A 27,651-nucleotide genomic window follows, 5' to 3' on the forward strand; every position below is an offset into this window, starting at 1 on the left:
AATATGTATATTATATATATATATATATACATTATATATATATATATAATATGTATATTATATATATATATATATAATATAATATACATATTATATATATATATATATATATATAATATAATATACCTAGATGAATCCAGGAACATGCCCAACGTGGAAGACGCACGACTCAACAGTATTTGATTGATTAATAATCACCAAGTACAATGCCTTTTTGTAGGTTTACAATGAACACATGACACATGGCACACTTCCTTATCTTATCTAGATACAAGGGGTGTTTGTACACACACACATAGGGTGGATACACACATACATTTAACCCTTTGGGGGCATTACACATATGGACACAAGTGGGTACACATACGAGACGGTCACATACACGCGATTACACTCGAGAGCTCCGAATCCCCAACAAGGCCCTATTCATGAGGGAGGAGGGAGAGAGGGAAAAGCTTACCATATGCATAATGGGTGGCCATTGGGCCACCTTAGCAGAGGTCACATCTCTCCCTAAGTGGGGAGGGTGCATGTCCGATAGCCTGGCTGATCAAAAGGGATAAATGACCCAAATTTTGTCCACCCACTCATTAATGAAGTGTGGATGCCCAGACTCCCTTGTAAGTTGTTGGGCCGTACTTTAATGAAGTGTGGAGGTGCCAAACATCAAAGTGAACTGTAACTGTAGTAAGCTTAAACAAAGAGTTTAGCGTCACACCTACCATTTGTCTATAGCCCACAAGCGAGGTCAGAATAAAGACACGTATGGTTCATGAGAGAGCACCCCCTCCTCGTAAACTACACACACAGATCTTGTAGGCAGTAAAACAGTTCATGCGAAAAGAGTTCTAGGCAGGCAAGTACGCCATGCATAAGAATGTGTTTTATAATCTCCTTTTCATTTAGCTTGTAACGGGCGGTCATTCCAGGCATAGACATTACGTACTCAGGTTAACTATACTCTAAGTATGGATGCCGGCCGAAATCCCCAGCCTCACACATCCAGCCTATTGGCCCACGACGTAGACATAAGTCCCCTCTCATGAGGCGCCAGTTCACATGACCCTTGGTGTAGACACAAATCCCTTGCCATAAGGCGTCATGTGTGCTATGGAGCTCGTCCATAGGTCCAAAGCTGGTCTAGAGGTCGGAAGCATAGAGAATGCCTAAATGGTTACATCAGCCTGAGATTTAGCATGGAAACATGCTCTTGTTTGGCTGTTCACACTCACTCATTGATATGTGGGCAATTTATTAAATGGGCACCCTGATTTGTAAAGGCTTTCACATCCATTTATCTGTGAAGATTTGGTCACTAAGGTGGACATATCTTTGTGTATGAGCTTGCACCTACTCTTGGGCAGTGATGACACGAGAGGAGATGCATTTTGTGATGGAGTTGATGATCAGAAGTTGTGTGAGTAGGCTCTCTTGGAGTTAGGATGGCACTTTGATCTTTGTTAAGACCTGATTTTCCATAGGTATACATTTGATTTAGCTAATGTCTATGTAGATTTGTGCTTAAGTTATGCATGATAGGAATGTCAATTGCAGTATATTTTTGTTCTCAATAGGTTTTTTGATCTTAAAAGCTGGTTCATGTTTCTCTACGTTTTGGTTCTAGGATTTGCAAAGACAACCCAAATAAAAAGTTTGCAGATTGCTCTGTACCTCAAGAGAAGTCTAATGCAGAGATTAATGCAGAGCTGAACATTTCAGAAGTTTCTTTCTGTGAGGATGGCAATGGAAAGGATCCTCCAATAGATTCAAAGCTCTCAAATGGCTTACCGCGTGAATGTAAGATTTTGGGTATAGTTAGTAAGGGGTATCATTTGGCAGGCGGGCTTGGTATGTAGAAGCATATGTGCATATACTTAGATGAAGTGAAGTTATTTTCCGGCCTTGATCTGACTCTTCTAGTGATCTGCAGGCTGGCCACAGGCCACATGGACCTTGATCAAGCATAACATTTTCCAGCATCGTCGCAGGAAAACACAGACGGTTGATGAGGCAAGTATTAGGTTGGCACGTGATGGGATCCATGTTTTGTGTTTCTGGAGATTACCTCAATTTTGTGTTAATGCTTAAGCATGTATGCTTGCGTATTTGTGTAATAATCTATGTGCGCACATGTTGATGTTATGTCTAAACCATGTGTCCAGCCAAGACCATCAAGAATAGTTTATCAGTAAACCCTATCAGTGCTAGGTATCAAATGTAATAGGTCTTGAAGGGACTTAACAGATCGTCCCCAGCCTGTCTAATGTGTTGGCGCTTGGACAGGGGAGATACAGAGGCGGGGGCGATAACACTTTTTTATAGGTTTCTCATAAGTATGTAAAGCCACTTTATCTGCACTGAACTAGTTCTTCATTTAGGTTTACAACCTGTTGTTAGAAGTCTCTTTTATATATAAAATGGGCTTACAGCTTGAGGTTCAACATGAGTCACTATTTATGAAGCAAGGATGGGTCAATGGAAAAGTTTAAGCGATCATCGCTGCAAAGGAGGCTTGCACCTAGTTTTGATACTTACTATATGAGTAGAAAGTGAAGAAAAGAACAAGGGTAAGTGCAACTACTGTAGGAAACCTGGGCACTATATCAATGACTGCCAAAAGTGGTTGGAATAGGTCATTTCATATGCATGTAGGCCAGCTAGACCATTGCAGAAGCCTTCAGATATCATCTAGCGGCCATCACAATTTATTCAATATTATTCCCATTTTTTACAGCATTTATTGGGCATTTTTTACATCATTTATATATTTTATTTGGACAAGTGCAGTCACCTAGCCCTGTAGCCGGCTGACCAGCACCCCTTGCCCATATAAATAGCCCAGCATATCATCCATTTATTCATTCATATATCTCATTCAGCCTTGAAGCACTCAACGCTTGGAGCCTTCAGCACAAGGAGCATAAAGCGATTGCAGAATTCAGCACCTCATACCTCAACGTTTTCCTCATTAGCATCTAGGAGCATCAACGCTTGAGCAATTCAGCCTCTATGCAGTAAAACGCAACATCTACAGCATTCAGCCCTTCAGTCCCCTTTGCGTTTTCAGCATACATACAGTTTTCAGTATTCATATCTTCATCGTTTTGCTACAGCCACTTGGTGAAGGTAAAACTCAGCATTCATATTCATTTACAACATTCGTACATAGCCTAGAATAGTCCCAAACAGTCCCTATCTCAGCCTCAAATTTGCAGCCCTTCCTCATTCTATTGGGAAGAGTGCATAGGCTCGAGATTAGACATCATTGGTGTTTCTACAGTCGTGTACAGTTCAGCCCGACTCCTGGTCTTCTTGCGTTTCGCTTATCGTCAATCCACTGCCAGTCTCTTCAAAGATAATAAAGCAAACCTCGGAATGGGGAATCGATTCTTGATGGTGTTCTTGTTTAGCGCCCTGTAATCAATACACATGCGCCAAGAACCATCCTTCTTTTGCACTAAGAGTACAGGTGAGCAAAAGGGTGATGAGCTAGGCTGTATCAACCCTTTATTCAAAAGCTCTTGTACCTAACTTATAATTTCTTCCTGTTGGGCTGCGCTAACACGATACGACGGTCTATTTGGTGGAGTACTACCAGGAATTAGATCAATGGCATGATCTTCTGGCCTCTCAGGAGGAAGTTCTCTTGGCAATGACTCGGAAAAACAATCTTGGAATCCACATAAGAAATCAATCCTGTCCTTATCTAGCATAGACAAATTAGATTTAGACTCATCATCTTTTGCATCCTTTACATAAATCAAGTACGCGGAAAGATGCTTTTTCATTACTGATGAAATTGCCGAAGCTGATACAATAGGAACATATTCCCCTTTAAGTTTTACATCCAAAACATGTTCTTTCCCTCTATGAGTCAGAGTGATTTTCCTATTGTATGTGTCCACCACCGCATGTACTCTGTGGCAACATGGCATACCCAACAAAACATCATAGCCATCAAGTGGCATGATGAAAAACTCTTCGCTGTCCACATAACCCTGCAAATGAAGCCTGAGCTTCCCAATGATAGGAGTGACGGGTTCTGCATACCCTGGACAAGCCATGTTAGCCTCATATAACGGCCCCATCTCCTCTGCACGAATCCCCAATCGGCCAGCCAAATCTGGTGAAATAAAGTTGGCTCTAGCACCTGTGTCAAAGAATATCAAGGCATTCTCATCGCTCACTTTGCCCCATGCCCTGCACAACTCTGTCTCTTCACCACCTGGCTGTTCTCCCACAAGATCAGGAACTAACCCTGCAGAAGGTTTTGGTTTCTTTGACGTGGGCTCTCCCTTATTGTCAGAGTCCTTTTGGGACTTTCTCTTGGGACAATTAAATGACATATGTTCCGAGCATCTCTCAAAGCCTGTCTTTTCTCAGAAGTTCTCTTGGGCATTGGCAACTTCTTATACCGCGTCTCTGAAGACCCTTTAGTATCACGTGAAGCATGCCCAGATTTTTCAGCTTTCTTGCTCGAGTTCTTACTTCCTTTAAACCCAGATGAACCTCCAGTGAGTAACGCATTAGCTGTCATAGCATTCTCTATCATCTGTGACATATTCGTTACTCGAGTCTTGATAGAATAGTCATGCACTTCCTTGGGCAGCCCACAACAATACTTCTCTACTTGCTCAGACAAAGGCACTGCACGGTAAGAAGTAACTGGGAGTAAAGCTTCCCAAAACTTCTTATTATAATCTTCCAAATTTTCACACTTTGAAGCATCCAACTTGTGCCATGCAGTCATAACATCCACCTCAAAAGTAGATGTGAGCCATACGGAAGAGAACACCTGTTTAAATTGCACCCAAGTAGTTGGTGCTATGCCGTGCAGAAGAAGAGTAGACCACTACTGCAATGCATTGCCTTTGAGAAAAGTCGCAGCTTTTCTCACCTTTGAGGACTCTGTGTAATTACCACCAAAAAAAGCAGCATCAAACTGTTGTGAAAAGGTAAGTGCTTTTAATTTATCTTTGGCTCCACTGAATGTATCAAATTTCACAGCAGCTCCCCCTTCCTTATAATCCTTTGCCTTTCCCATAGGCGTTAGATTATCGTTGGACCCTTTCCGATAACGGATCTCAAAATCAAAATCTTGCATTAACTCTGCCCAACGAGCTATGGAAGTGGCTTCGCAAGATTGCTGTCCCCAACATTCATGCCCATCATAGGGTCAACATTACCCATTCCCACACCTGGCATGCCATACATTCCAGTCATGTTTCCAAACATACCATTATGCATACCGGGCTGCATGTCCCCATACATATTTGCTTGCATTCCAGGTTGCATGCCCCCAAACATGTTTCCTTGCATTCCGGACTCCATACCACCATACATATTCCCCTGCATACCAGGCTGAAAATTTGCTCCAAAAGTCCCTAGCATACCCATGCCTCCCTGAGGATAACCCCCAGTCATAGATTGGAACATCGAGCCACCACCAAAATAACCTGGATGCATAGTCTGTTGAGGAATAGATTGCTGTCCATAGAAGGAACTCTGAGAGTTAGCACCAAAAGCATGTTGCATGTTCGGAAACTGTCCAAAAGATGGATCCTATGGGAAGGCACCACTATGACCTTGAGGAAGGTTCTTAGAACGCACCTTCTTCTTCTTCTTCTTTTCGGGCTCTGTACGGGATTTCATAAATTCAGCAAACTTCTCACTTTGTGTGAGCTACATAAACACATCCATAACACCAGCCAAACGATTTTTAAACCGAGCATCATCTTTCTCTTTACTAGGCACATCTTCTGGTTGTGTTACATCCTCATATTGCTCATCATCTGCAACCTGTTCTCCTACAAGAATATCCTCGGATTCATTTCTCGGGAGGTCTCTTGCTCTTCCTCTTCATGATAAAAGTACTTGTCTTCAGTATCAGACATGTTGCTGAATTTTTCAGCGATGACTTTCCTCGAGTCAACCACGAGCTCACCCCCTTAAGAAAGTTGATGATAGGTCCCGGGGACGGAACCTTGGAACCGGCCTCTGGTAGAAACCAAAGTGCGGTAGACTAGCAGTCACCCTTCCACTTGTAGTCCAGATATAAAAACAAATTTGATTAGAGCTAGAGTGCCCCAAATCTGAAATGAAAACGACACCTGTTGGCCCCAAAGCTTGGCGCCCCTTGCGGTATTTCTTTATTCAATTTCAAAAAAGATGTAAAGCTGAGTACAACAAAACCAGCCAGGAGAAATACACCTGGATGTCCAATCTGGCAGCCCACAATACCTCTTAGCACAGAGGATTCACACACAGATCTGTGTCCCACAAAAGCAACACTGTGTTTCCCTCTGATTAGCCAAGACCATTTAGCAGGGCAGCCTTGAGCATACATCTGGCATATCCCATGTACATGGTTCCACAACTCAGCACAAACATACATTCACTGTCCAATCTCTGTTTCCACCCTTTCAATCTACCATACCCCTCCTCTCACAAGGGGCTAGATAGTACGACTCTGCAACAGACATAAGCCAATGGAAAGAAAGATAGAAGGACAAGTTCAGAACTTACCAAATTAGCTCGCGGTTCTGCACTTGCGAAGCCAATCGTACCAATCTGTACTTGCCTTCTTGCAACCACTTGTCTGATGTACCAGATAACTCTGGGAAAGCTTAGCCTGCAGCTGGAGATGCACTGTTCCCTACTGTTCCAGTCTGAATAGATCTGCAACCAGCTGTACCTGCCCGTATAGGTCATTAGAACACTACTGTACCTGTCCGTACAATTTCCACAGGTGCCTAGACTGTACTGGTCAGTACCCCATAGCAGCCGCCCGCTGACTGTATCGGTCAATGCAACCTGCACCTGTCCTGTCCAGCGCCGCCTGCACCTGTCCTGTCCGTACGACTGTACCAGCAGTCCACGTGGCAGCTGTACCTGCCTGCGCTGCCTGAGACTGCAACTGCAGTCGCCTGCAAACAGCTAACAACAGAGATAACAGCCGCTTGACTTGCAGCAGTTGTACACAGTACAGCAGCAGCCGTACACAGTACCTGCTGTACGTACAAAGCTGTACGGCCTGGTCAGCTCTCAGTCACTGTCAGCGTCGCCTGTACCAGTAGAAGAACCTGCAGCAGCCGTACCTCTGTACTTGCTGTCGTACAACTCTGTACGGCCTGCACACGTGGACTGCACGGGCAGGTTTGCACAGAAACAGCAGCAAAAACCACAGCCAGCAGTCGACCAGCTTCTTTTCTCCTTCTCCACGCTTGAGCTTACACGACTCCCCAAAAGGTAGAGAGAGAGAGAGACGAGAGAGGCATGCAACTCTAAAAGTGGAGTGGCCTCTCTCCAAACTTATCCTAGGGCCCCAACCTTAATAAACATTAAAGTTCCCTAGGGGCCACTAAGCCCTAGGGGCAACCATAAATAAAACATTAAAACATTAATGTTCTTGTTCCCCCCTTCACACTTGGAGATGTCCACACATCATTATCTCTGTCCGGGCACCCCAAATGTGAATCATTTAATATTTTTGCTTAGCAGCCACCATGCCCACACTTGTGCTGTTCCATTTTCACAGGGCCATGACAATAGCTCAACTGGGAAGGTGTTTGCCTAGGACCAAGAGGTATTGGGTTCAAAACCCCCCCCCTTGGTGCTTCCTTAGCGGCATCGCCTATGGGCGGATAATTAAGCCCGCCTGCGGGGGGTGGTGAAAAATTAGTAACTATGGGAGGATCCTAGGCCTAAGGCAAGTCGGAAAAAAGAAGAAGCCTAGTAGGCTTCCTTTGAAGCTAGGGAAGGCGACAAAATAGGCTAAAAATTCAAAAATGGGCTGCAGCTTGTATCACACTTCTGAGCAGCAAATGAGCTGAAAATGGAGAAAGAGAAGTCCTTGGTGATGAAAGCTAGCTCTGATACCAAAGGTTGGAATGAAGGTGCAGCCAAGCACAAGAATCCACACACACACACACACACACACACACACAAGCAATCGTGAGAGTACAAGGAGAGGCACAAAGTGCAATGTATCAGAAAAAGTGCCAAAGTACAGACCTTATAAGTAAAATAAGGGCAGGTTCACATGCATATGAGCTCGGGGGAAAAATACCCTCTTATTGAGGGTAAAAAGTGCCCCGGCTGGTCGTACTGGTGTTCACCCAAAGTTGGGGTGTCAGTGCATGCTATCTATGAATAAAAGTTGAGGCTCCTAGTTACAAGCTCCTTGAGTAGATTTGGGAGTGTTGCACTTTCTCGTGGTGTGTACCTAGATGCAATGGATTCTGAATGTGGGTAAACCATGAGCTAAACATTGGTGTTACAGCACTTGTATTTACCTGGTTTGTGTTCATAATAGAGAGTCTAAAGGGTTAAGAGGTGGCCAGGTGACCTTGTTGAGAGGCCTTCACCTTTAGACATACAAATTAATGCCTACGGCCTCTCTCATTGGGCACTTAATAGGGTGAGGCAATTGGCCTCTCAAGGTCAAACACTCTTTTAGACACCCCTTCTGCATTTCACCTCATCCACTGGCCTCTCCCTATACATACCTTGTCCTTAGATGATTGTTGTAAATGCAGGTTATGTAACAATCGGTTGAATTGCTCAGATATTTTTTGGCTTTCTAAAGTTTCTGACATGTTTCTCATTACAGGGGTGCTTTGATAGCTTAGTTCTGCATTGAAATAATTGTGTTAAGCTTCTAACCTAATGTGGGTGATTTGATCTGACACTGTTTAATTGTTTCAGCAAATGGTTTGTGGATGCGTGCCTCCAAAAGATGGTGGAGTGGGATGTGGGGAGGATTGCTTAAATCGCATGCTGAGTATTGAGTGTGTTTCTCAGACCTGTCCTTGTGGGGATGTCTGCTCCAACCAACAGGTATATAGGCAACTGTTTGTTGTAGCGTATGAGATTGAAATCATGATAGTAGTGAACTCTGATATCATCCCACTTGCAACATGAAGTTCCAGAGAAGATTATACACAAAAGTTGGTTGGTTTCGTTGTGGGAAGAAAGGCTTTGGCTTACAAGTTTTGCAGGATGTCTCCATGGGAGCCTTTATGATTGAGTATGTTGGAGAGGTAAGGGAGTTCAAACTGACTTGATTTATTGTGATACAGGACGTGCAAAATGTTTACGCCTGAATGATCTATACTAAACGTTTTTTAATGTAGGTATTGGAGATGGTTGCGTACGAAGCTCGCCAGAAAGAGTATGCAATGCGGGGCCAGAAGCACTTCTATTTCATGACATTAAACAGCAGTGAGGTAATTTCCTTTTTCCTGGATCCTGCAATGTCTTGATATTTAGTTAGAAAGTGTTGCAGCACAGGATGTCCATAAGTTGAATAGCTACACAGTGCCATCATTTCATTTCATTGCAGCCAACTGTGGCATGGTTGGATGGGGCGATGGCAAGAGGGGGAGGTGGGCATGGACAGCCACCTGTGGCCGATCCATTTCAGCTGACCGTGTGTGCCCCCTGCAGGGTGAAAAGGCTGCCGTTGCCACTCTTGCAAGCAGGAAGTTGGGCACGGGGGTTGTGATTAACGTGTTGCAAGTATGTTTCCCAAGAAAGCAAAAAATTGAGAGACTGCAAATTTGGCAAGTTTTTTGTGTAGGTTATTGATGCTGGTGTCAAAGGAAATCTGGGACGTTTCATCAACCATAGCTGTGAACCCAATTGTAGAACTGAGAAGGTAAGCAAAAAACTCAAAAGATTCAGAATTTTTAAGCTATTAATAGTGTGATTACAAGACCTGCTGTGATGGATTTTTTCCAATTCATGTGAAAATGTTTTTTGGCCTGCCGTGTATGGAGGCAGGCAGGCTTCCATTCAAAGATGTGCAAGGGAAATTTGATGATTTTTTTTTTGAAGTGTGTGTTTAGAAGTTTGTCTCTATAAGTGTGAGATTTTTTTAAATAAAAAAAGTGTATTTAGAAGTTTTGCTAGCTGCTATTTTTCATCTCTTTCTCTCCCTCCCCCCCAACACCACCACCCCCCCCATCCCCCCCTAGCTGCTATTGTCACTGGTAATAAATATACAAGATGTAAATGAAAATGTCAAAAAATATTTTAATATATGAAAAGAGAATAAATTCATAAATATATATTTGTGTGTGTGTGAGAGAGACTCTCACACAAGCGTATGATATAAATATACCAATAGTAACAGTAATACTAATACAACATATGCAATACAAAATTCATAATCTATATGATATCTTGAAAATATTTTATTTTTGAAATCCTAGAATTTAACCTTATAACATTGTACAATAATAGTAATATCAATTTTCATGTTCTAATACATTTGTGGTATAAATTATTATATTATCAATTGTAGTACAGTGATTTTAGAATAAGTTTTCAGTATAAATGACACTGACATATACTTAAAATTGCTGCCCCAAATTCATTTTACAAACCCCCCCCCCACGTCCCGAACCCAAAAAAACCCCACCAACCAAAACCAAAACCTCCCATTCCTCAAAAAAGAAGAAGTCAAGCTTATGGACCCTTTACTTGTGTGATCTAGCATAGTTTTCTGTGTTTTATGATTTCAATTTTTAACAGTTTTATGTTTGTGGCCTTGGCAGTGGATGGTAAATGGTGAAGTATGCATTGGTCTCTTTGCCATTAGAGATCTCACGAAGGTGCGCCCTACACACACACACACACACACACACCATCCCCACCCCCCTCTTTCTCTCACACATAATGAGTTCTGTCCATCATTGTATATACAAGGCCTGCGTAGTACGTGGGGTCTGTTTTTTTGGCATATGGTTCTCATTTTCATGTTTTTGACATCCAGTTTTATGCTTCACTTATTGGTCTTGTAGACCCATCGGGTTTTGATGCTAATACATTCTCTTCTTTTCTCTTCTCTTCTCTCCTCTCTCTCTCTCTCTCTCTCTCTCTCTCTCCCCCCCCCCAAGAGAGTTTGCATTGCACTTTTCGTCATGCTTCTCATTAGCGTGTGTCAGTTCCATTTTATTTTGTATTACATGCTATATTCGATCGTGTCTGATGGATGTATATTGATGGGCCGTTCCAACCTCTCCATCCCCCCATCTTCTACAGCAGCTGTTTCCACCCTATCCGTCACCCCCTCTTCGCCACCAACTGTTTCCACTCTCCCCATTCACCCATCTTCTACAGCGGTTGTTTCCACCCTCTCCGCCACACCATTATCCACCTCCGCTGCTTCTCCATCACCTTCATCTCCGGCTCCATCAACTGCCCGGGCGACACCTTCAATGGTGACTTCCACCATCTTGGCCATCACCTCTACGATCGCCTCAGGAGAGCCATCTTTGTGTGCTCCCACTCTCGGCGCCCCGTATGAGGTGGTCTTCGGTGTCGATCAAGAGGAGGACACGGAGCGCATCGAGCTTCTCGATTCCCCATTCTCCTACAGAGCTCTAGATATCTCTGTGGGAGACCTTCCATGCCTCTGATTCCCTAATCCCCTAGAGTAGCTATCATTACCACGCCCTCGTCGCGCTCGCCATATTGTTCGGGGTCTCGACCACCTCTCCGCAGATCTCCGCATCTACTCCGCCTATCTCATCGACCACTTCTTCGAGCTCTCTAATATTCACCGCCGCCAACAAGATCGCAAGCGTTAGGCCACCGACACCATCCATGATTTCTAGATCAGGGTTGTTAGAGGCGTCAGAGGCGTTTGGCACGAGGCGGGTATGGTATGCGTCTTGAAAGACTCATATTTTTTAGAGATGTTAGAGGCGTGTTAGAGGCGTCTGTTTCTATATATATACATATATATATACATATATACATATATATATACATATATACATATATATATACATATATACATATATATATACATATATACTGAAACGAGACCCAAGCAGGGGTCACCCCTTCCTGGACTCACTTCTCCAATTAGCACTTTAATATACACTCTTAAAGACAATAGCACAAGACAAAATAGCAATAAAAAGAAATTAACAACTCTGAGCATAGATAGATGACACCACACTGAGGCCGGAACGGCCGGCCCCCCCCCAAGGATTGATATTATTTCTTGGGAGAATTTGTTACAAGTACACGGGCCCAAGGCCAGATTTCCAATAAGCAATGCACAATGAAAAACAAAGTATCAAACCCAAATATGTTTGTTGATGCCGAGTCTGCAGTCACTAAGGACTGCCCCGTCCATAGCACCTTCCAGAGTCACACTCCGCGTGCAATCCACCCGTCCCTGGCACTACGGATCACGCCGTGCCAGTCCTAGCGATGGGGCACCCTCACGGAGTTGACTCGGTGAATGGAAGAGGAGTCCAGACATAGGAGAGCAGGAGAATTCCTCATTCTTCGCGATGAAAATCTTCTGGAGCCACCGTACAGCCAGTAGGAAGAGTGAAACAACCTGGGCCACTTGTAGGGAATGCGTATGACCTAAATCCACGCGGATAACCCCACTGGTCTGACCTGAATCACACGTGGGAGTGAAGAGGGCTCCTGCTAACTGTTTTGAGTACACACGTGAGAGAAAAAGAGAGCTGTCCAGACCTGAATCCACGCGTGGAAGTGAAAAGAGAGAAGCTGTACCATTCAGTCCATGGGAAAAGGGTTCCAAGGCTGCTGCACGGCCAGAATCAACAGGCAATGATGATATTGTACTTCCTGTACCTGCTGTACCTACTGTACGACCAGAATCAGCAAGAAATGAGGGTAATATACCTGCTGTACCTGCTGTGTGGTTCAGTCCTCAAACAATAGTTGGAATAGGAGCTGTACAACCTGTTTCATGAGAATATTGAGTGCTCCAGCTGCTGTACAGCCTGTTTTTTTCTAAATCCCAGCAAGCAGTTGTGTTTTTCTCCTCCAAAATGCAAGGGAGAGGGCTGGAAGTGAGGCGCCTTCTTCCCATGCAAAGGATTGGGTGTGGTAGGTGGGGTAGGTGGCCAACCCCCACCCCACATGCTATAAAAGGGTGCCCAGGCCAAAAGAGGGTGCCCACACTTATAAAGTGTCCACCTACTTTTAATGAAGTATGAAACCTGTAAGTTATAAGGCTTATAACTTAAAACTCTTATTAAAATAAGGATTTCCCACCTGTTCACACGCCACAAAACCTGTCAGAAGACAAGGCATTCCACGGCTCACGGGAGGGCGTCCCCGACCCCTGAGCTAGACACACACGTCAGGCATGCAAACGAAACCAGTTCACGCGAAAACATTTCAAAGGTAGGCAAACATGAGTGCACAATGCAACATTGTTAAAGGATAATCTCCGTTCATGTACTTGCACAATACTTGACATTTCCGGGCACAAACAGGCCCACCGGAAAGTCAATTCCAGGTACACACACAGTGTACAATCCACCCGTCCCTGGCACTACGAATCACGCCGTGCCAGTCCTAGCGGTGGTAATCCAGAAACATACACCGTGTGCAATCCACCCGTCCCTGGCACTACGAATCACGCCGTGCCAGTCCTAGCGATGGAGCACCACTACGGAGTATGCTCATCCAGAGCCCAAAGCTCACACAAGAAGATAAGAGGACCATTAGATAGCTCAATGGTGACATCTCCCCGTCTTCTAAACAGTTGTCCGCAACTGAAAAGCTTCCAAATAGTCATGGAGAAGCTGTGGATAATCTTTGAAGTAGTCCTCATCAACCCACTTAGCATCAATGGGGAGATAGTTCTTGAACTTCACCAAATAGCGTCTCACAAGCTTGCCTGCAGATAACTTACGCTCTTTACGGAACACAATCTGCTCCGGTTGCAAAATCTCTTCCAACTCATCCACTTCTGGTGGATCCTCAATGATAGGAAGACTTGGTTCCGTACCCACATACTTTCGTAAGAGGCTAACATGGAAAGCATTATGTATCTTCCAATGGGATGGCAATGCTAAACGAAAAGCAACTTCATTGATCTGCTCAATGACCTTGAAAGGCCCATAATACCTGGATGAGAGCTTGGGAAACATCCCCTCCTTACCAGATCTCTTACGGAGTCTAGCTTTTTCGAATTTCAGCAATACCCAATCATTTACCTTGACATCCAAATGCTTTCTATGCTTGTCTGCAGCCTTCTTATGCTTCTCTTGAGAACGGGCTATGGCTGTCCGAACCTGTGCAAAGGCAACATCCAAGTCCCTGATAAAGTCATCAGCAGCAAAAATCTCATCCTTAGTACGTAGGATGGGAGGCAATACCACTTTGCCATAAACTATCTCAAAGGGAGCCTTCCCAGTAGAAGCATGCACCGTGTTATTGTATGCAAACTCGACAAGTGGCAAATACTTTTCCCACAAAGTCTTTTGATCAGCCACATAGCATTTGAGAAGGTCCAATACGGCTGAATTTGCTGCTTCACTTTGACCATCGGTTTGAGGATGAAAAGCGGATGAAAAATTCAGCTTTGTGCCCATACTGTCAAAAAGTGCTCTCCAGAAGAGACTGGTAGTTCGAGGATCACGGTCACCCACAATAGATTTAGGCATACCATGATGCTTGAATACCTGTGATAAGAAAACTTTTGCCATATGATCTGCCTTGATCGTTTTCTTGACCGGCAAGAAATGAGCTTGCTTGCTAAACCGGTCAACGATAGTCCATATAGCATCATTACCTTGCTGAGTGCGAGGCAAATCCATGATGAAATCCATAGCTATACTCTCCCATGGCTGCGAGGGAATAGGCAATGGTAGAAGCAATCCAGGAGACTTCTGACGATCAAACTTGACCTTTTGGCAAGTGAGGCAAGCACGTACATAAGCCTCAATGTCCTTCCTCATCCCTGGCCAAAAGAAGTAGCGTTCAACCATATGAGTAGTAGGTAGAATACCTCTATGTCCTGCATACGGTGGAGCATGGCATTCTTCCAACACTTTTTGCCTCAAATCTGTGAGCACACAAAGGCAATTATCTTTAAGGAGATACCCATCTTTGATCACATATGATGCATGAGTATGACCAGCGACCAAATCAGCCCATAAATCTGAAAAATCAGCATCTATATGGTACTTATTTTGCATAGACGACAAATCTCCATGAGAGGCAATAGAGATAGAAGCTATATACGGCCTTCGAGACAATGCATCGGCCACCACATTCTTCTTTCCCGGTGTATGCACAATCTGAAAATGAAACATAGAGAGGAAATTTGCCATCCGCATATGCTTCTCTGAGAGCTTAGTTTGTGTGAGAAAATACCGCAAGCTTTGGTTGTCGGTCTTCACCATAAACTCTGCACCTAGAAGATAGTGCTCCATATGGTCAATGCATGAACCACTGCCAATAGCTCCTTCTCATAGATCCCCAAAGAAAGCTCCGTATCACGCAAACGGCGGCTTTCAAATGCCACGGGGTGTCCTTCCTGGTTTAGGACAGCACCTAAACAATCTCCACATGCATCACATTCCACAAAGAATGGCTTGTGCAAGTCAGGAATGATCAACACGGGCCCAGATATGATTGCATCCTTTAGTGAATAGAAAGCTTTGCTTTCCAATGAAGTCCACTGAAAGGGGACTTTCTTCTTTGTCAACTGATGAAGAGGGGCAGCAATCAAAGCAAAATGCCATATGAACCGTCTGTAGTATGAGCATAACCCAAGAAAACTACGAACCTCATGCACTGACTTGAGTTCAGGCCAATTCTTGATAGCCTCAATCTTGGCGGGATCCATTCGTATGCCATCTTGAGAAACAATATGCCCAAGATAATGAATTTCGGAGAGGAAGAACTCACTCTTCTTAGCATTGATGTGAAGTCTATGCTTTTGCAGTTCTTCAAAGACTATGGCCAAATGCTTTCTGTGCTCTTCTTCACTCTTGGAATAAACCAAGATGTCATCGAAGAAAACTCCAGTGAAAGATCGATGATCTCTAAAAATCCTGTCCATCATACGGTTAAAAGTGGCAGGAGCATTTGGAATCCCTAACTTGCTTGAGGCCTAAACATGATGGTATTTACCTTATAGTTCCAAGGACCGTGACTACCCGTCTTCCAAGAGTGTTTTCCAAAACTTGGATACATAAGCATGAACTGACTCACCTTCATTCTGCTTAACCCAATCCCACTTCTTGCGGATGTTCTTCTTGGCATTAGGGGGTAAGAATTGGACATAGAATCTAGTTTTGAATTCAGCCCAAGTGTCCACGGGAGTGCCTGAGAGCTTTTCTGCAAGCCACCAATGAGCGGCCGTGCCCTTCAAGAACATGCTGGCATGCCTCACCTTGGACTTTTCTGAAAAATCCTCATCACTAAAAGCAATGTCAAACTGGGAAACAAATGACATAGCCTTGGAAGCATCAAACTCACCATGATATGTCTCGAACTTGACGGATTTGTCCCCGGCTTTGAATTCCTTTTGCTTATGAACATGATGCTCATAATCCCCATGCTTCATCTTGATTCCACGTTTATGTGGATCAGCCCTGGCATCCATAGATGCTCCTGCATACATAGGTGGCATAGGTGGACATGAACCATGTGCTGTACCTGCATGCATGTGTGTAGCCCCACCACTATCTCTTGCAGCATAAGCATGATCCGGAGAGGGTGTGGAGATGGGAGCATGAAGAAATGGCTCTTCACGGGAGAGTTCAATTGGTAAAGTAGTAGTACGGGGATGTCGGTGCTCTCTAAGCCCATGAGAAACCTGCAAAGATGAAGAATGAGGCTTGTAACGATCATCTCTAGAAGTAATGTTACCTTCATAGGCATGGCTATGCCTCCCATGTAAGGTAGAATCACGTCGGGAATGGAAGGCTCCTCTTTGTGGACAGCAGATTTCAGCTTTGGAGAGGCTATCCCAGGCATGTCCACCAATGGAGATCTCTTTATAACAAGCTCCCCATCCTGGCCCTGCAATACATCACCCTTGTCCACTAAGAATGAAAGAGCTAGCTCACGAGGTTTCAGCCCTGATCCACGAGCCAAAGCTTCAAAGTCTTGAAAGACGGTTGCCTCCTTTTTCTTTGCATCTAGCACTTGTTGAATGTGTGGGTCCTCACGTAGGCTGGCCAATTCCATCTCCCTGGCATGGAGAAGCTCTCGCATACGCTGAATTTCAGCATTCATGGCACTTGGCTCTTGCTCTTGCTCCTGCATTTTCTCCTTGCCACGGGACGGCTGTCCCAACCATACATGATCACGGGCATAAGGCATCCGTCCACTTGCTTGTGTTCCACTGGAGTGCCCCTTTGAATTTGGCACTTCCTTACTACTTGCTTGGCTAGCCATAATAAGAGTAAAGTCACTAATGGAGAGTGGTCAGGAAGCCTTTGGATCGTCTCCCAATGTAGAAAAAGGAAGATCCGTGCTCTGATACCACTGAAACGAGACCCAAGCAAGGGTCACCCCTTCCTGGACTCACTTCTCCAATTAGCACTTTAATATACACTCTTAAAGACAATAGCACAAGACAAAATAGCAATAAAAAGAAATTAACAACTCTGAGCATAGATAGATGACACCACACTGAGGCCGGAACGGCCGGCCCCCCCCCAAGGATTGATATTATTTCTTGGGAGAATTTGTTACAAGTACACGGGCCCAAGGCCAGATTTCCAATAAGCAATGCACAATGAAAAACAAAGTATCAAACCCAAATATGTTTGTTGATGTCGAGTCTGCAGTCACTAAGGGCTGCCCCGTCCATAGCACCTTCCAGAGTCACACTCCGCGTGCAATCCACCCGTCCCTGGCACTACGGATCACGCCGTGCCAGTCCTAGCGATGGGGCACCCTCACGGAGTTGACTCGGTGAATGGAAGAGGAGTCCAGACATAGGAGAGCAGGAGAATTCCTCATTCTTCGCGATGAAAATCTTCTGGAGCCACCGTACAGCCAGTAGGAAGAGTGAAACAACCTGGGCCACTTGTAGGGAATGCGTATGACCTAAATCCACGCGGATAACCCCACTGGTCTGACCTGAATCACACGTGGGAGTGAAGAGGGCTCCTGCTAACTGTTTTGAGTACACACGTGAGAGAAAAAGAGAGCTGTCCAGACCTGAATCCACGCGTGGAAGTGAAAAGAGAGAAGCTGTACCATTCAGTCCATGGGAAAAGGGTTCCAAGGCTGCTGCACGGCCAGAATCAACAGGCAATGATGATATTGTACTTCCTGTACCTGCTGTACCTACTGTACGACCAGAATCAGCAAGAAATGAGGGTAATATACCTGCTGTACCTGCTGTGTGGTTCAGTCCTCAAACAATAGTTGGAATAGGAGCTGTACAACCTGTTTCATGAGAATATTGAGTGCTCTAGCTGCTGTACAGCCTGTTTTTTTCTAAATCCCAGCAAGCAGTTGTGTTTTTCTCCTCCAAAATGCAAGGGAGAGGGCTGGAAGTGAGGCGCCTTCTTCCCATGCAAAGGATTGGGTGTGGTAGGTGGGGTAGGTGGCCAACCCCCACCCCACATGCTATAAAAGGGTGCCCAGGCCAAAAGAGGGTGCCCACACTTATAAAGTGTCCACCTACTTTTAATGAAGTATGAAACCTGTAAGTTATAAGGCTTATAACTTAAAACTCTTATTAAAATAAGGATTTCCCACCTGTTCACACGCCACAAAACTTGTCAGAAGACAAGGCATTCCACGGCTCACGGGAGGGCGTCCCCGACCCCTGAGCTAGACACACATGTCAGGCATGCAAACGAAACCAGTTCACGCGAAAACATTTCAAAGGCAGGCAAACATGAGTGCACAATGCAACATTGTTAAAGGATAATCTCCGTTCATGTACTTGCACAATACTTGACATTTCCGGGCACAAACAGGCCCACCGGAAAGTCAATTCCAGGTACACACACAGTGTACAATCCACCCGTCCCTGGCACTACGAATCACGCCGTGCCAGTCCTAGCGGTGGTAATCCAGAAACATACACCGTGTGCAATCCACCCGTCCCTGGCACTACGAATCACGCCGTGCCAGTCCTAGCGATGGAGCACCACTACGGAGTATGCTCATCCAGAGCCCAAAGCTCACACAAGAAGATAAGAGGACCATTAGATAGCTCAATGGTGACATATACATATATATATACATATATACATATATATATACATATATACATATATATATATATACATATATATATATATATATATATATATATATATATATATATATATATATATATATATATGAGAGAGGTCGTCACTTGGGTGTGTATGAGAGAGGGAGAGAAATGAAATGAAATGTTATATTAACGTCTTCAAAAGGCCAAAGTGACCTATGAGACCAAAGTTACAACCATGTGACATCTGATACACTGTCTGGAAAAGAAAAGAAAGAACTGAAGGTAAGTATCTAGCCCCACAATACATCAGTAGGGGGCATCCGGAAGCAGCAACTAGGGAGAGTGGGAAGCTAATTCTACTAGTCAAAATGGGGTAATGAGTACATGAATACAGGAATATGGGGGAGTACAAAAGTGACAGTGAGTACAACAGTATATGGCTGGAGTCGTAATCATCCTGGGAGCTCTAGCATGGGTCTCTGCCGGATGGCCTGGATATCTGCCATAGTGAGATGCCTGGTCGGACGAGCCCGATGCCTCGCAATGATGCTCTGAAGTGTGTGAGAGAGGCTGCCTTGAGCAAGGTTTAAGCCTTAAGAAAGGAAGAGAGAGTGTGTATGAGAGAGGGAGAGACTTGAGAGAGAGTGTGTGAGAGTCTTGAGAGCTTAGAGGGGCCCTTATAGCCCTCGTCTAGAGACTCAAATGGACAAAACCGGGCATAAACGGGAAAATCCCAAACGGTCAGAAATGGGCAGAAACGGTCAATAAAAAATCCACTATGCCTAGATGCCTCAAACAAAGCCTCGAACCCTCGGAAGACTCGTACGCCTCGAATGCCTCCAACGGTTAGAGGTGCGCCTTGACGCTCGTAACAACTATGTTCCAGATTTAGGTGTCCACTCTCGAGCAATGCCTACAGGAAAGAGAGTCCGAGCTCTCCCATCTCCGCTCTTCATCTTCCAATCATGCTGAGGAGGTGGATGGATTATGCGCTCTAGTGGAGCAGCAGAGTCAGGAGCTGGTCTCTTTACGGGCCCAGGCCGCCGAGTTGGATACCCTCCGTGCATCCCTCCGCGCTCTACAGTCCTTCTCATAGGACTTCGCATTGCATCCTTGGCTAGCGCTAGCACTTCTTTTGGTGAAATTCCCATTGCTCCTCTAAGGGTGTTAAGGCAGAGTTGGGAGGAGCGACACTTGGCAAAGACCAGAGCTAATTGAGAAAGATGTTCTGAAAAGGCCTCTACCTTAGAGACAAGTTGAGTAGCGGTGAAATTAGTAAAATCATCAATGAAAGTACGGAGAAAGCTGAGGAGGTTTGAAAGTGGCCGGAGTATCACACAGTCCGAAGGGCATCTGGTTGTAGACGTAGGTGCCCTATTGGGTGACGAAAGTGGTCTTCGTACGGTCATCCAGGTGGATGGTGAGTTGGTTATATCCACTAAAACCATTCATAAAGTTGTAGAGGGCATGCCCGGCATTATTCTCTAAGACCCAATCCATGAAAGGAAGGGGAAACCCATCCTTGATAGTAGCTTTGTCGAGAGAGCGGAAGTCCACACCGACACGGATCTTATTGGTCTTTTTCTTTGGAGAGATCACCATGGGGGAGACCTAGTCAGAGTGTTCCACACTCGAGAAATGATGTGGGTGTCCTCCATCTTTTCTAGCTCCACTTTGGCAGCCTTTGCATACTTTGGGTTGAGCTTGTAAGCGTGCCCACGAATGGATTGAGAACCCTTTTGGAGTGGAATGGTGTGGACACAAATAACTTCTGGAATGCCTTCCAAGTCCCTGTATGTCCATGCAAAGATGTCCTTATATGAGCGGAAGAAGGCAACAACTTGGTCAAGGAGGGTGGGGTGATCCCACAGCCAAGAGACTAAGAGGATGGGACGAGGTTCCTCAGAAGTGCCGAGGTTGAACTCCTGGACAAGGTCTTGGCAAGATGGCAGATCGACTGGTTCCCTTGTCTCAGCTGCTTTGGAGAGGAGGTCGGGGTTGTGTGCGGGCTGGTGGTAGATTGGGAAGGTACCATAGTGGTCTTCCGTCGAAGACTTAGGACACTCCTCCACCGGGAAGTTTGGAGTGTCCTTAGACACCTGAGGTGAGGTTCTCTGTGGGAGTTCGTGGAAGAGTTGCGGGAGGTGATGTGGAGAGCTGTTCCACCTTGGGAAGAGATTTGGCCGTCTTACGGCCTCTGTGGTGACACGTGACTGGTTCTCCTAGGCCTAAAGCCTCATAGTGCTCAGAGGAGAGTTGGGCGGAAGCCTGTGGTATTTCTATGATGTCCACCATGTAGGATGTCAGGCTTTCCATGGCTTGGAGGTAATCAAGGAGTTCTGACTCATCACCATGGGGAACAAGGCCTTTTTTTGTCGTCGGACAAGAAGTGGTGGGCGGAGAGTTGGAAGAAGAAATGGGGGCTACTGTGGTGCCACGGATCCCTTGATCCAGGCCTTCCTCCAGTTTGAGCTCCTAGGGCCATGCTCTTGTGGAATCCACAATCGGTTGGAACGCCAAGCATGTAGAACACCTGTACTCCTAAGCCATGGATGACCAATGAGTAAAGAGTAAGCCCCTCTGACTTCAGGAAGCCGGATCACTACAAAGTTGAGTACGAATGGAATCCCTTGGATGACTACAATGACTCCTTCTACTAAGCCGATTCATAGGGGTTGTTGCCATGGTGGTTGGTGTAGGAGGGTTAGGGATGAGTGGTGGAAGGAAGGTCACCTTGGGAGTGGGTGGGCAAGGAGGGGGGTTAGCAGCATGGAAGGGTTGTGGAACAACAACAACAACTGTGGCATAATGTGCAAGATTGTGGACTATTGAGGGGGCGTGGGAAGAAGGTTGTTGATGGAGTTCACGGAACCCCTTGAGGTAGGAGCAATCTTTATCTTCTGAACTCACCAAGGTAAGTCGGTAGGCGGGCCACTAGCACTGTGGTCCGTGTCATGAGTTCCGACACTCTCTCCTGGTAACAGTTGGAGCAACCCTAGCTCTTGGAGAATGTGGTCCTCATAGTAACCAGGACGGAAGGTCCGGAGGAAGGTATCCTTCAGAGTGGTCCAGTTTGTGTAAAGTGGTCGATTAGAAACTGACTGAACCACTTGACTGCAGAACCTTCAGAGTGGACCTCGGCTCTTACAAGTGGAGATGAACTGTCGGATGTGGTCATCCACATCCTCAGTGGATGATCCTTTGAAGGGGGGGAGCTTGACGTTGACTCGTCGGCCCATTACCTTGGAAAGGAGTTCTACGCTAGGAGGATGGGCTGGACCAGGAGGGTTGGCTTGGCCTCCCTTGTTGCCAAGGGTGGGGTTACCGAGGTTAGCCGCCATAGGAAGGGGTGCAAGAGGTTCTCTAGGTGGCAAGTAGCTGAACCTCTTCCGACTGTAGCAGCGAATTGAAAGAGGACTTTTGGATGGACTCACCGGACTACCACAGGAGCGTGTATTGGGCATGCAGAGAGGACGCAACACGGAAGGCTTTACAATACGACATGGATAAAGGACACAACAAAAGGACGCAACTCGAAAGAAAAGGTCAGCTATCAGGACTCCCAGTTTGGAGGGTCCCACCAGGCGTGCCAAATTTTAGTGTACCCGTAGAGCAGGGCTGGTTGCCCGGTACACACTGTGGTGGCTCTCCACTGGACAGTATGTCTGGAGTCCTCAATGCTCACGGCGGAACATAGAAGACACTACACAGCGGGACACGACATAAGAAGAGACGGAAGAGAGGAGATTGTGGAAAGCACGAAAACACTTGCACAACTCAGAGAACACTAATACATGTCCTTCACTGTATTGGGCACACTCAGCAGAGGTCACAGTGAAGAGGATGACAAAGCAGAAGCTGATGATAGAACAAGCAGTACAAAGTGAGGTGGTATGAATGTTGCAAGATGAGGATGTCCTCCAAGTGAGAGAAGGCTGCGGGATAAGGATGTCTTCCAAGATGGGTCAGGAGCACATAATTTCCATACATAAGTATCACCATGAACGACCACAATCCAAGAACAAGGATTCACCATCACGGGGAATCACCATGTATAAAATGCATCAATTGCTTACACACGTGCATACTACCGAAGCTTCCACTAACCCAATCACAAAGATAACCATCAGCAACCAGAACATACGAGGGAAGAGTGATTGTTGGGCGACCATAGTGGTTGTACATTACACAATGAGGCATGGGCAAGAAAATGATGCACGAGGGGGAAACAAAACACACTAAGAAGACAGAAAGAGAGGAAAATCCACCACCAGATATAGAAAGGGAGATAGAGAAAGCAAGAGTAAAATAGCCACCACAGGATACGCAGAGGCAGAGAGAGAGAGAGAGAGAGAGAGAGAGAGAGAGAGAGAGAGAGAGAGCTATCCACCATAGGATGTAGAAGTAGAGAGATAAGGGAAGAGAAACATTCATCACAGGATACAGAGGGAGAAGAGAAGAGAAGACGGAAAATCCACCACAGGATTTAAAGAGAGAAAAAGGGAGAATTTACCACGAGTTGGAGAGAGAGAGAGAGAGAGAGAGAGAGAGAGAGAGAGAGAGAGAGAGAGAATGAAATGTTATATTAACGTCTTCAAGGTTTTTTCCCCCCAGTTTAGCTTAGTATCACTTATAAGGAGTTTATAAGTGTTTTGGTCCACCCGACACATTTTATGGCCGGACATGTGAACACATCCTTTTAGGTCACTTTATTATGTGGATATTGTACTTCACATCTTTATCTGAATACACACACAGAGTCGTGTTCTCGCTCTGTTCTCCACGCCTGTGTTTGCAGCACCTCCAAACCCTAACCCTAACAGTCCAAGGCCTTCATTTGGTATCAGAGCATCGTTGGCCTGCCCTTGCCCTGCCCGTACACTGCAGCCTTCCGTACTACACTGACCGAACAGCCACGCCAGCAACAGCTTCGCCTGCAGCCTTTCGTACTGTCCGTACTGCACTGACCGTACAGCCTCGCAAGCAACAGCTTCGCCTGCAGCCTTCCGTACCAGGTACCAGTTCGCCAGCAGCTACTGTTCCGTACATCTGTGCCTTCTCCGTACAAGTCAGCGCCGACTGTACCTGCATACAGTCGACACAGCACTAGTCGACTGTTTCAGTACTGTACTGTGGTCGCCCTGCTCCGTACAGTCCTCTGTACACACCTGCGCAGACAGCCGTACAGCTATCAGCACAGGCGACCAGCAGCAATCAGTGTTCCGTACCTGTTCCGTACCAGTCAACAGTACCTGCTGTTCCGTACCGACAGCTTCAGCACTGCTTCCGTACAGTACCAGTCGACTGTACCTGCACAGTACAGTCAACTGTACTTTGCATTACAACTACCACAACCTACTCAGTACATTACAACTGTGGTAAGCATTACAAGTTTTGAATATTGGGCATTTTTATTTTCTTTGTGAAAATCTACAGGCAGATACAGGCAGACTTTCTTGCAAAGAAATCTACAGGTTTTTTTGCAAGGTTTTGGGTGCAGTAACTTTGGGCAATTTTTGGGCATTTTGGCATTGTGTAAGCCATTTTTGCTGCTCTACTTAGTCACTGGTGCATTGAGTTGCACATTCAGAGGATTGAGAGTGCAGGCATATTTGGGTGAACTGTATTCAGTGGAGTACAGTTGCTTTCAGGGTTCTTGCTATTGGGTTTTTTGATACACAGGTACAACATTGTGCATAGGCATAATGGCAAATCAACAGCAGAGTGATGTATTCACGTATTTGTCTAAGGAAGACAAATTGGACGGCACGAACTACTCCTTGTGGAGTTTTATGCTGAAAAATGTGCTTGTGGCAAAAGGTCTTTGGGATTTTGTTAGTGGTGATGAACCACGTCCAGGTCCATTGGCTCCAGAGACTCCTCCCCAAGGGGGTGCTCGTGAACGAGGACAACAGGTACAGGCTCCAGGGCAGCCATTGCCTGTTCAAAGAACAAATGCTCAGAAGACATGGGATGCCAGGGATGCACAAGCCTTGTCACTCATTGCATTGTCAGTACAGAGGTCTATTATACCTCATATTCGTTCAGCTGGCTCTTCACAGAATGCATGGGTGACTTTGGAGCAGATGTATGCTGCTCGTAATGAGGCTCGGATCTCATTTTTGTCATTTTTGAAAAGAGAGCTGGAAAATCAGAAAATGCATGAAGGAGATGATATGTCTAGCCACTTAAACAAGTTGCAGGATTTGAGAGAGCAACTCATCAACGTGGATGAGATTATTCCTGAGACACAGCTTGTGTCCACCATCTTGCACTCTTTGCCAAGATCTTACTTGGCTTTTCATACCTCTTTGAATCTTAGCATGAGGAATGCTGCTGAACCCCTTAAGTATCAGGAACTTGTTGCTCTCTTGCTACAAGAAGAGCAAATGAGGAAGAAAATGAATATGAACACAAGTGCTGAACAAGCATTTACTATACAGGTCAAAAGGGGAAAGGAAAAACTCAGCCAAAGAGTTCAAATCAGAATTCAGGTGATGGTGGTTCATCTTAGGATACCAAGAAAGGTGATGGACAGCCCAAGAAGAAGGGCAAATGCCATTACTGTAAGAAGCCAGGTCACTACATCATAGAGTGTAGAAAGAGGATTGCCAAAGAAAAGGCAAAGGAATCTGGGATGTCTGTAAATGATGCCTCTAAAGCTCCTCCAGAGACTGCTTCTTTTGTTGAGGACAGGGATTATTGTTTCTATACATGCAGCTATGATGCCTCTTGGTCTTCACAGGCACTCAGTATGACAGCATGCATGTACTTGGTATTTTGATAGTGGTGCCTCAAAGCATATCACATCTCGCAGGGATTTGTTTTGTCATGTTGGCCCTGCCCCTGTTGGCAAAACTGTTCAGTGTGCCAACAATGCTTCATATCCAGTTCGTGGCATTGGGGAGATTCAGCTCACAGCCATTGATGGCTCCATTCTCGGCCTTATAGATGCCTTATATGTACCAGGGATAAAGAAGAATTTGTTGTCCATTTCTTCTTTAGCACATTGTGGTATGCAAGTCCACTTTGATGATGATAAATGCATGGTCAGAGACAAAGCTAATGCTTTGACCTTGATGCTTACTGGTACATTATGTCATGGACTTTATCAGTTGGATGCATTTCAGCCAGTGGATCAGTCTGCTTATAATGCATTCACTCTTACTCTAGCTATGGTTGATGCGGAGTTATGGCATGCTCGCATGGGGCATGTAAATTTTGGTAGTCTTATGCTTATGCAGGACATAACATGTTTACAGATCTACCTCTCATGGAGAAGCCTCCAGATCACATTTGTGAAGGATGTATTTTGGGAAAAATGCATAGGTTTTCCTTCCCACGTGATCAGGCTCTACAAGCAATTGCAAAGTTGCAGCTTATACACAGTGATCTTTGTGGTCCCATGCAGACGAAGTCATTGGGAGGTTGCTTCTATTTTGCAACATTTATTGATGACTTCTCTCGTATATCCTGGGTCTATCCTTTGACACAGAAATCACATGGAGACCTCGAGGAGGAAGTTTATGTATATCAGCCCATAGGTTTTGCAGAACATGGTCATGAAGGGAAAGTATGCAGGCTGAAAAAGGCCTTGTATGGTTTGAAACAAGCTCCACGAGCTTGGTTTGCAAAGATAGATGCTTTCCTACTCACTCAAGGATTTGTGAACAGTCCAGCAGAAGCCACCTTGTATGTAAAGAAAGAAGAGAAAGATCTGCTGGTCATCAGTCTTTATGTAGATGATCTCTTGCTCATGGGATCAAATGATGACAAAATCGCAGCTTTTAAAGAGATACTGCAACAGACATTTGACATGTCTGATTTGGGGCTTGTACACTACTATTTGGGCATACAGTTTGTGCAGGATAACAGAGGCATCGGGTTGTTGCAATCTCGGTATGTTGCTAAACTTCTGGAGAAGTTTAAATTTCAGGATTGCAAGCCTATTAGTACTCCTATAGAGCCTAGGATGAAACTGTCACTACAAGATGACAGTATTTCCTTTGATGCCACTACATATGCTCAGGCTGTTGGGTGCCTTATTTACTTGTGTACTACACGGCCAGATATTCAGTATGCCGTATCTCAGTTGAGCAGATTCATGCACAGCCCACGGTTGTCACATTGGCAAGCTGTGAAGCGTGTATTCCGGTATTTGCAGGGTACCTTGTCTCTTGGATTGCTTTATCCTGAGGGGGTGACATGCAGTTATACGCTTACAGTGATTCAGATTGGGCTGGTGATTTTGATACCGGACATTTTACTAGTGGAAATTGTTTCTTTCTTGGCTCTTCGTGCATTTCTTGGCTAAGCAAGAAACAGACCACAGTGGCCACTTCGTCTTGTGAGGCAGAGTACAGAGCAGCCTGCACTACTACTGTTGAGTGTGTTTGGCTGCGTCGTCTCATGACTGATATGGATATTTTAGTGGAGGAGCCTACACCTATCTATACTGATAGTCAGAGTGCCATTGCTGTGGCCAGGAATCCTGTGTTTCATGCTCGCACGAAACACATTGAGATTCACTATCATTTTGTTCGGGAGAGACTCCAGGCAGGAGATATCAGTCTGATCTACTGTCCTACAGATCAGAATGTGGCAGACATCTTCACCAAGGCATTACCACGTCCGAAATTCGAAGCATTCCGCACTGCTTTGAATTTGTT

The 27,651-nt window shown here is 45.2% G+C and overlaps 1 protein-coding gene across 1 annotated transcript in view; it reads left to right on the forward strand.

Moving 5' to 3' along the window:
• LOC147637973 (uncharacterized) overlaps positions 1–27,651 on the forward strand; it is a 112,673-nt gene that overhangs the window by 32,869 nt on the left and 52,153 nt on the right. The window contains 7 exon segments of the mRNA XM_086797067.1: positions 1,625–1,797; positions 1,931–2,010; positions 8,707–8,838; positions 8,925–9,041; positions 9,135–9,227; positions 9,581–9,658; positions 10,560–10,616. Coding sequence (XP_086653193.1) covers positions 1,625–1,797; positions 1,931–2,010; positions 8,707–8,838; positions 8,925–9,041; positions 9,135–9,227; positions 9,581–9,658; positions 10,560–10,616 — 730 coding nt within the window.

This window comes from Cibotium barometz, chromosome 5 (assembly GCF_041138505.1).
Source record: "Cibotium barometz isolate CiBa-2024 chromosome 5, ASM4113850v1, whole genome shotgun sequence".
Taxonomy (NCBI): Eukaryota; Viridiplantae; Streptophyta; class Polypodiopsida; order Cyatheales; family Cibotiaceae; genus Cibotium; species Cibotium barometz.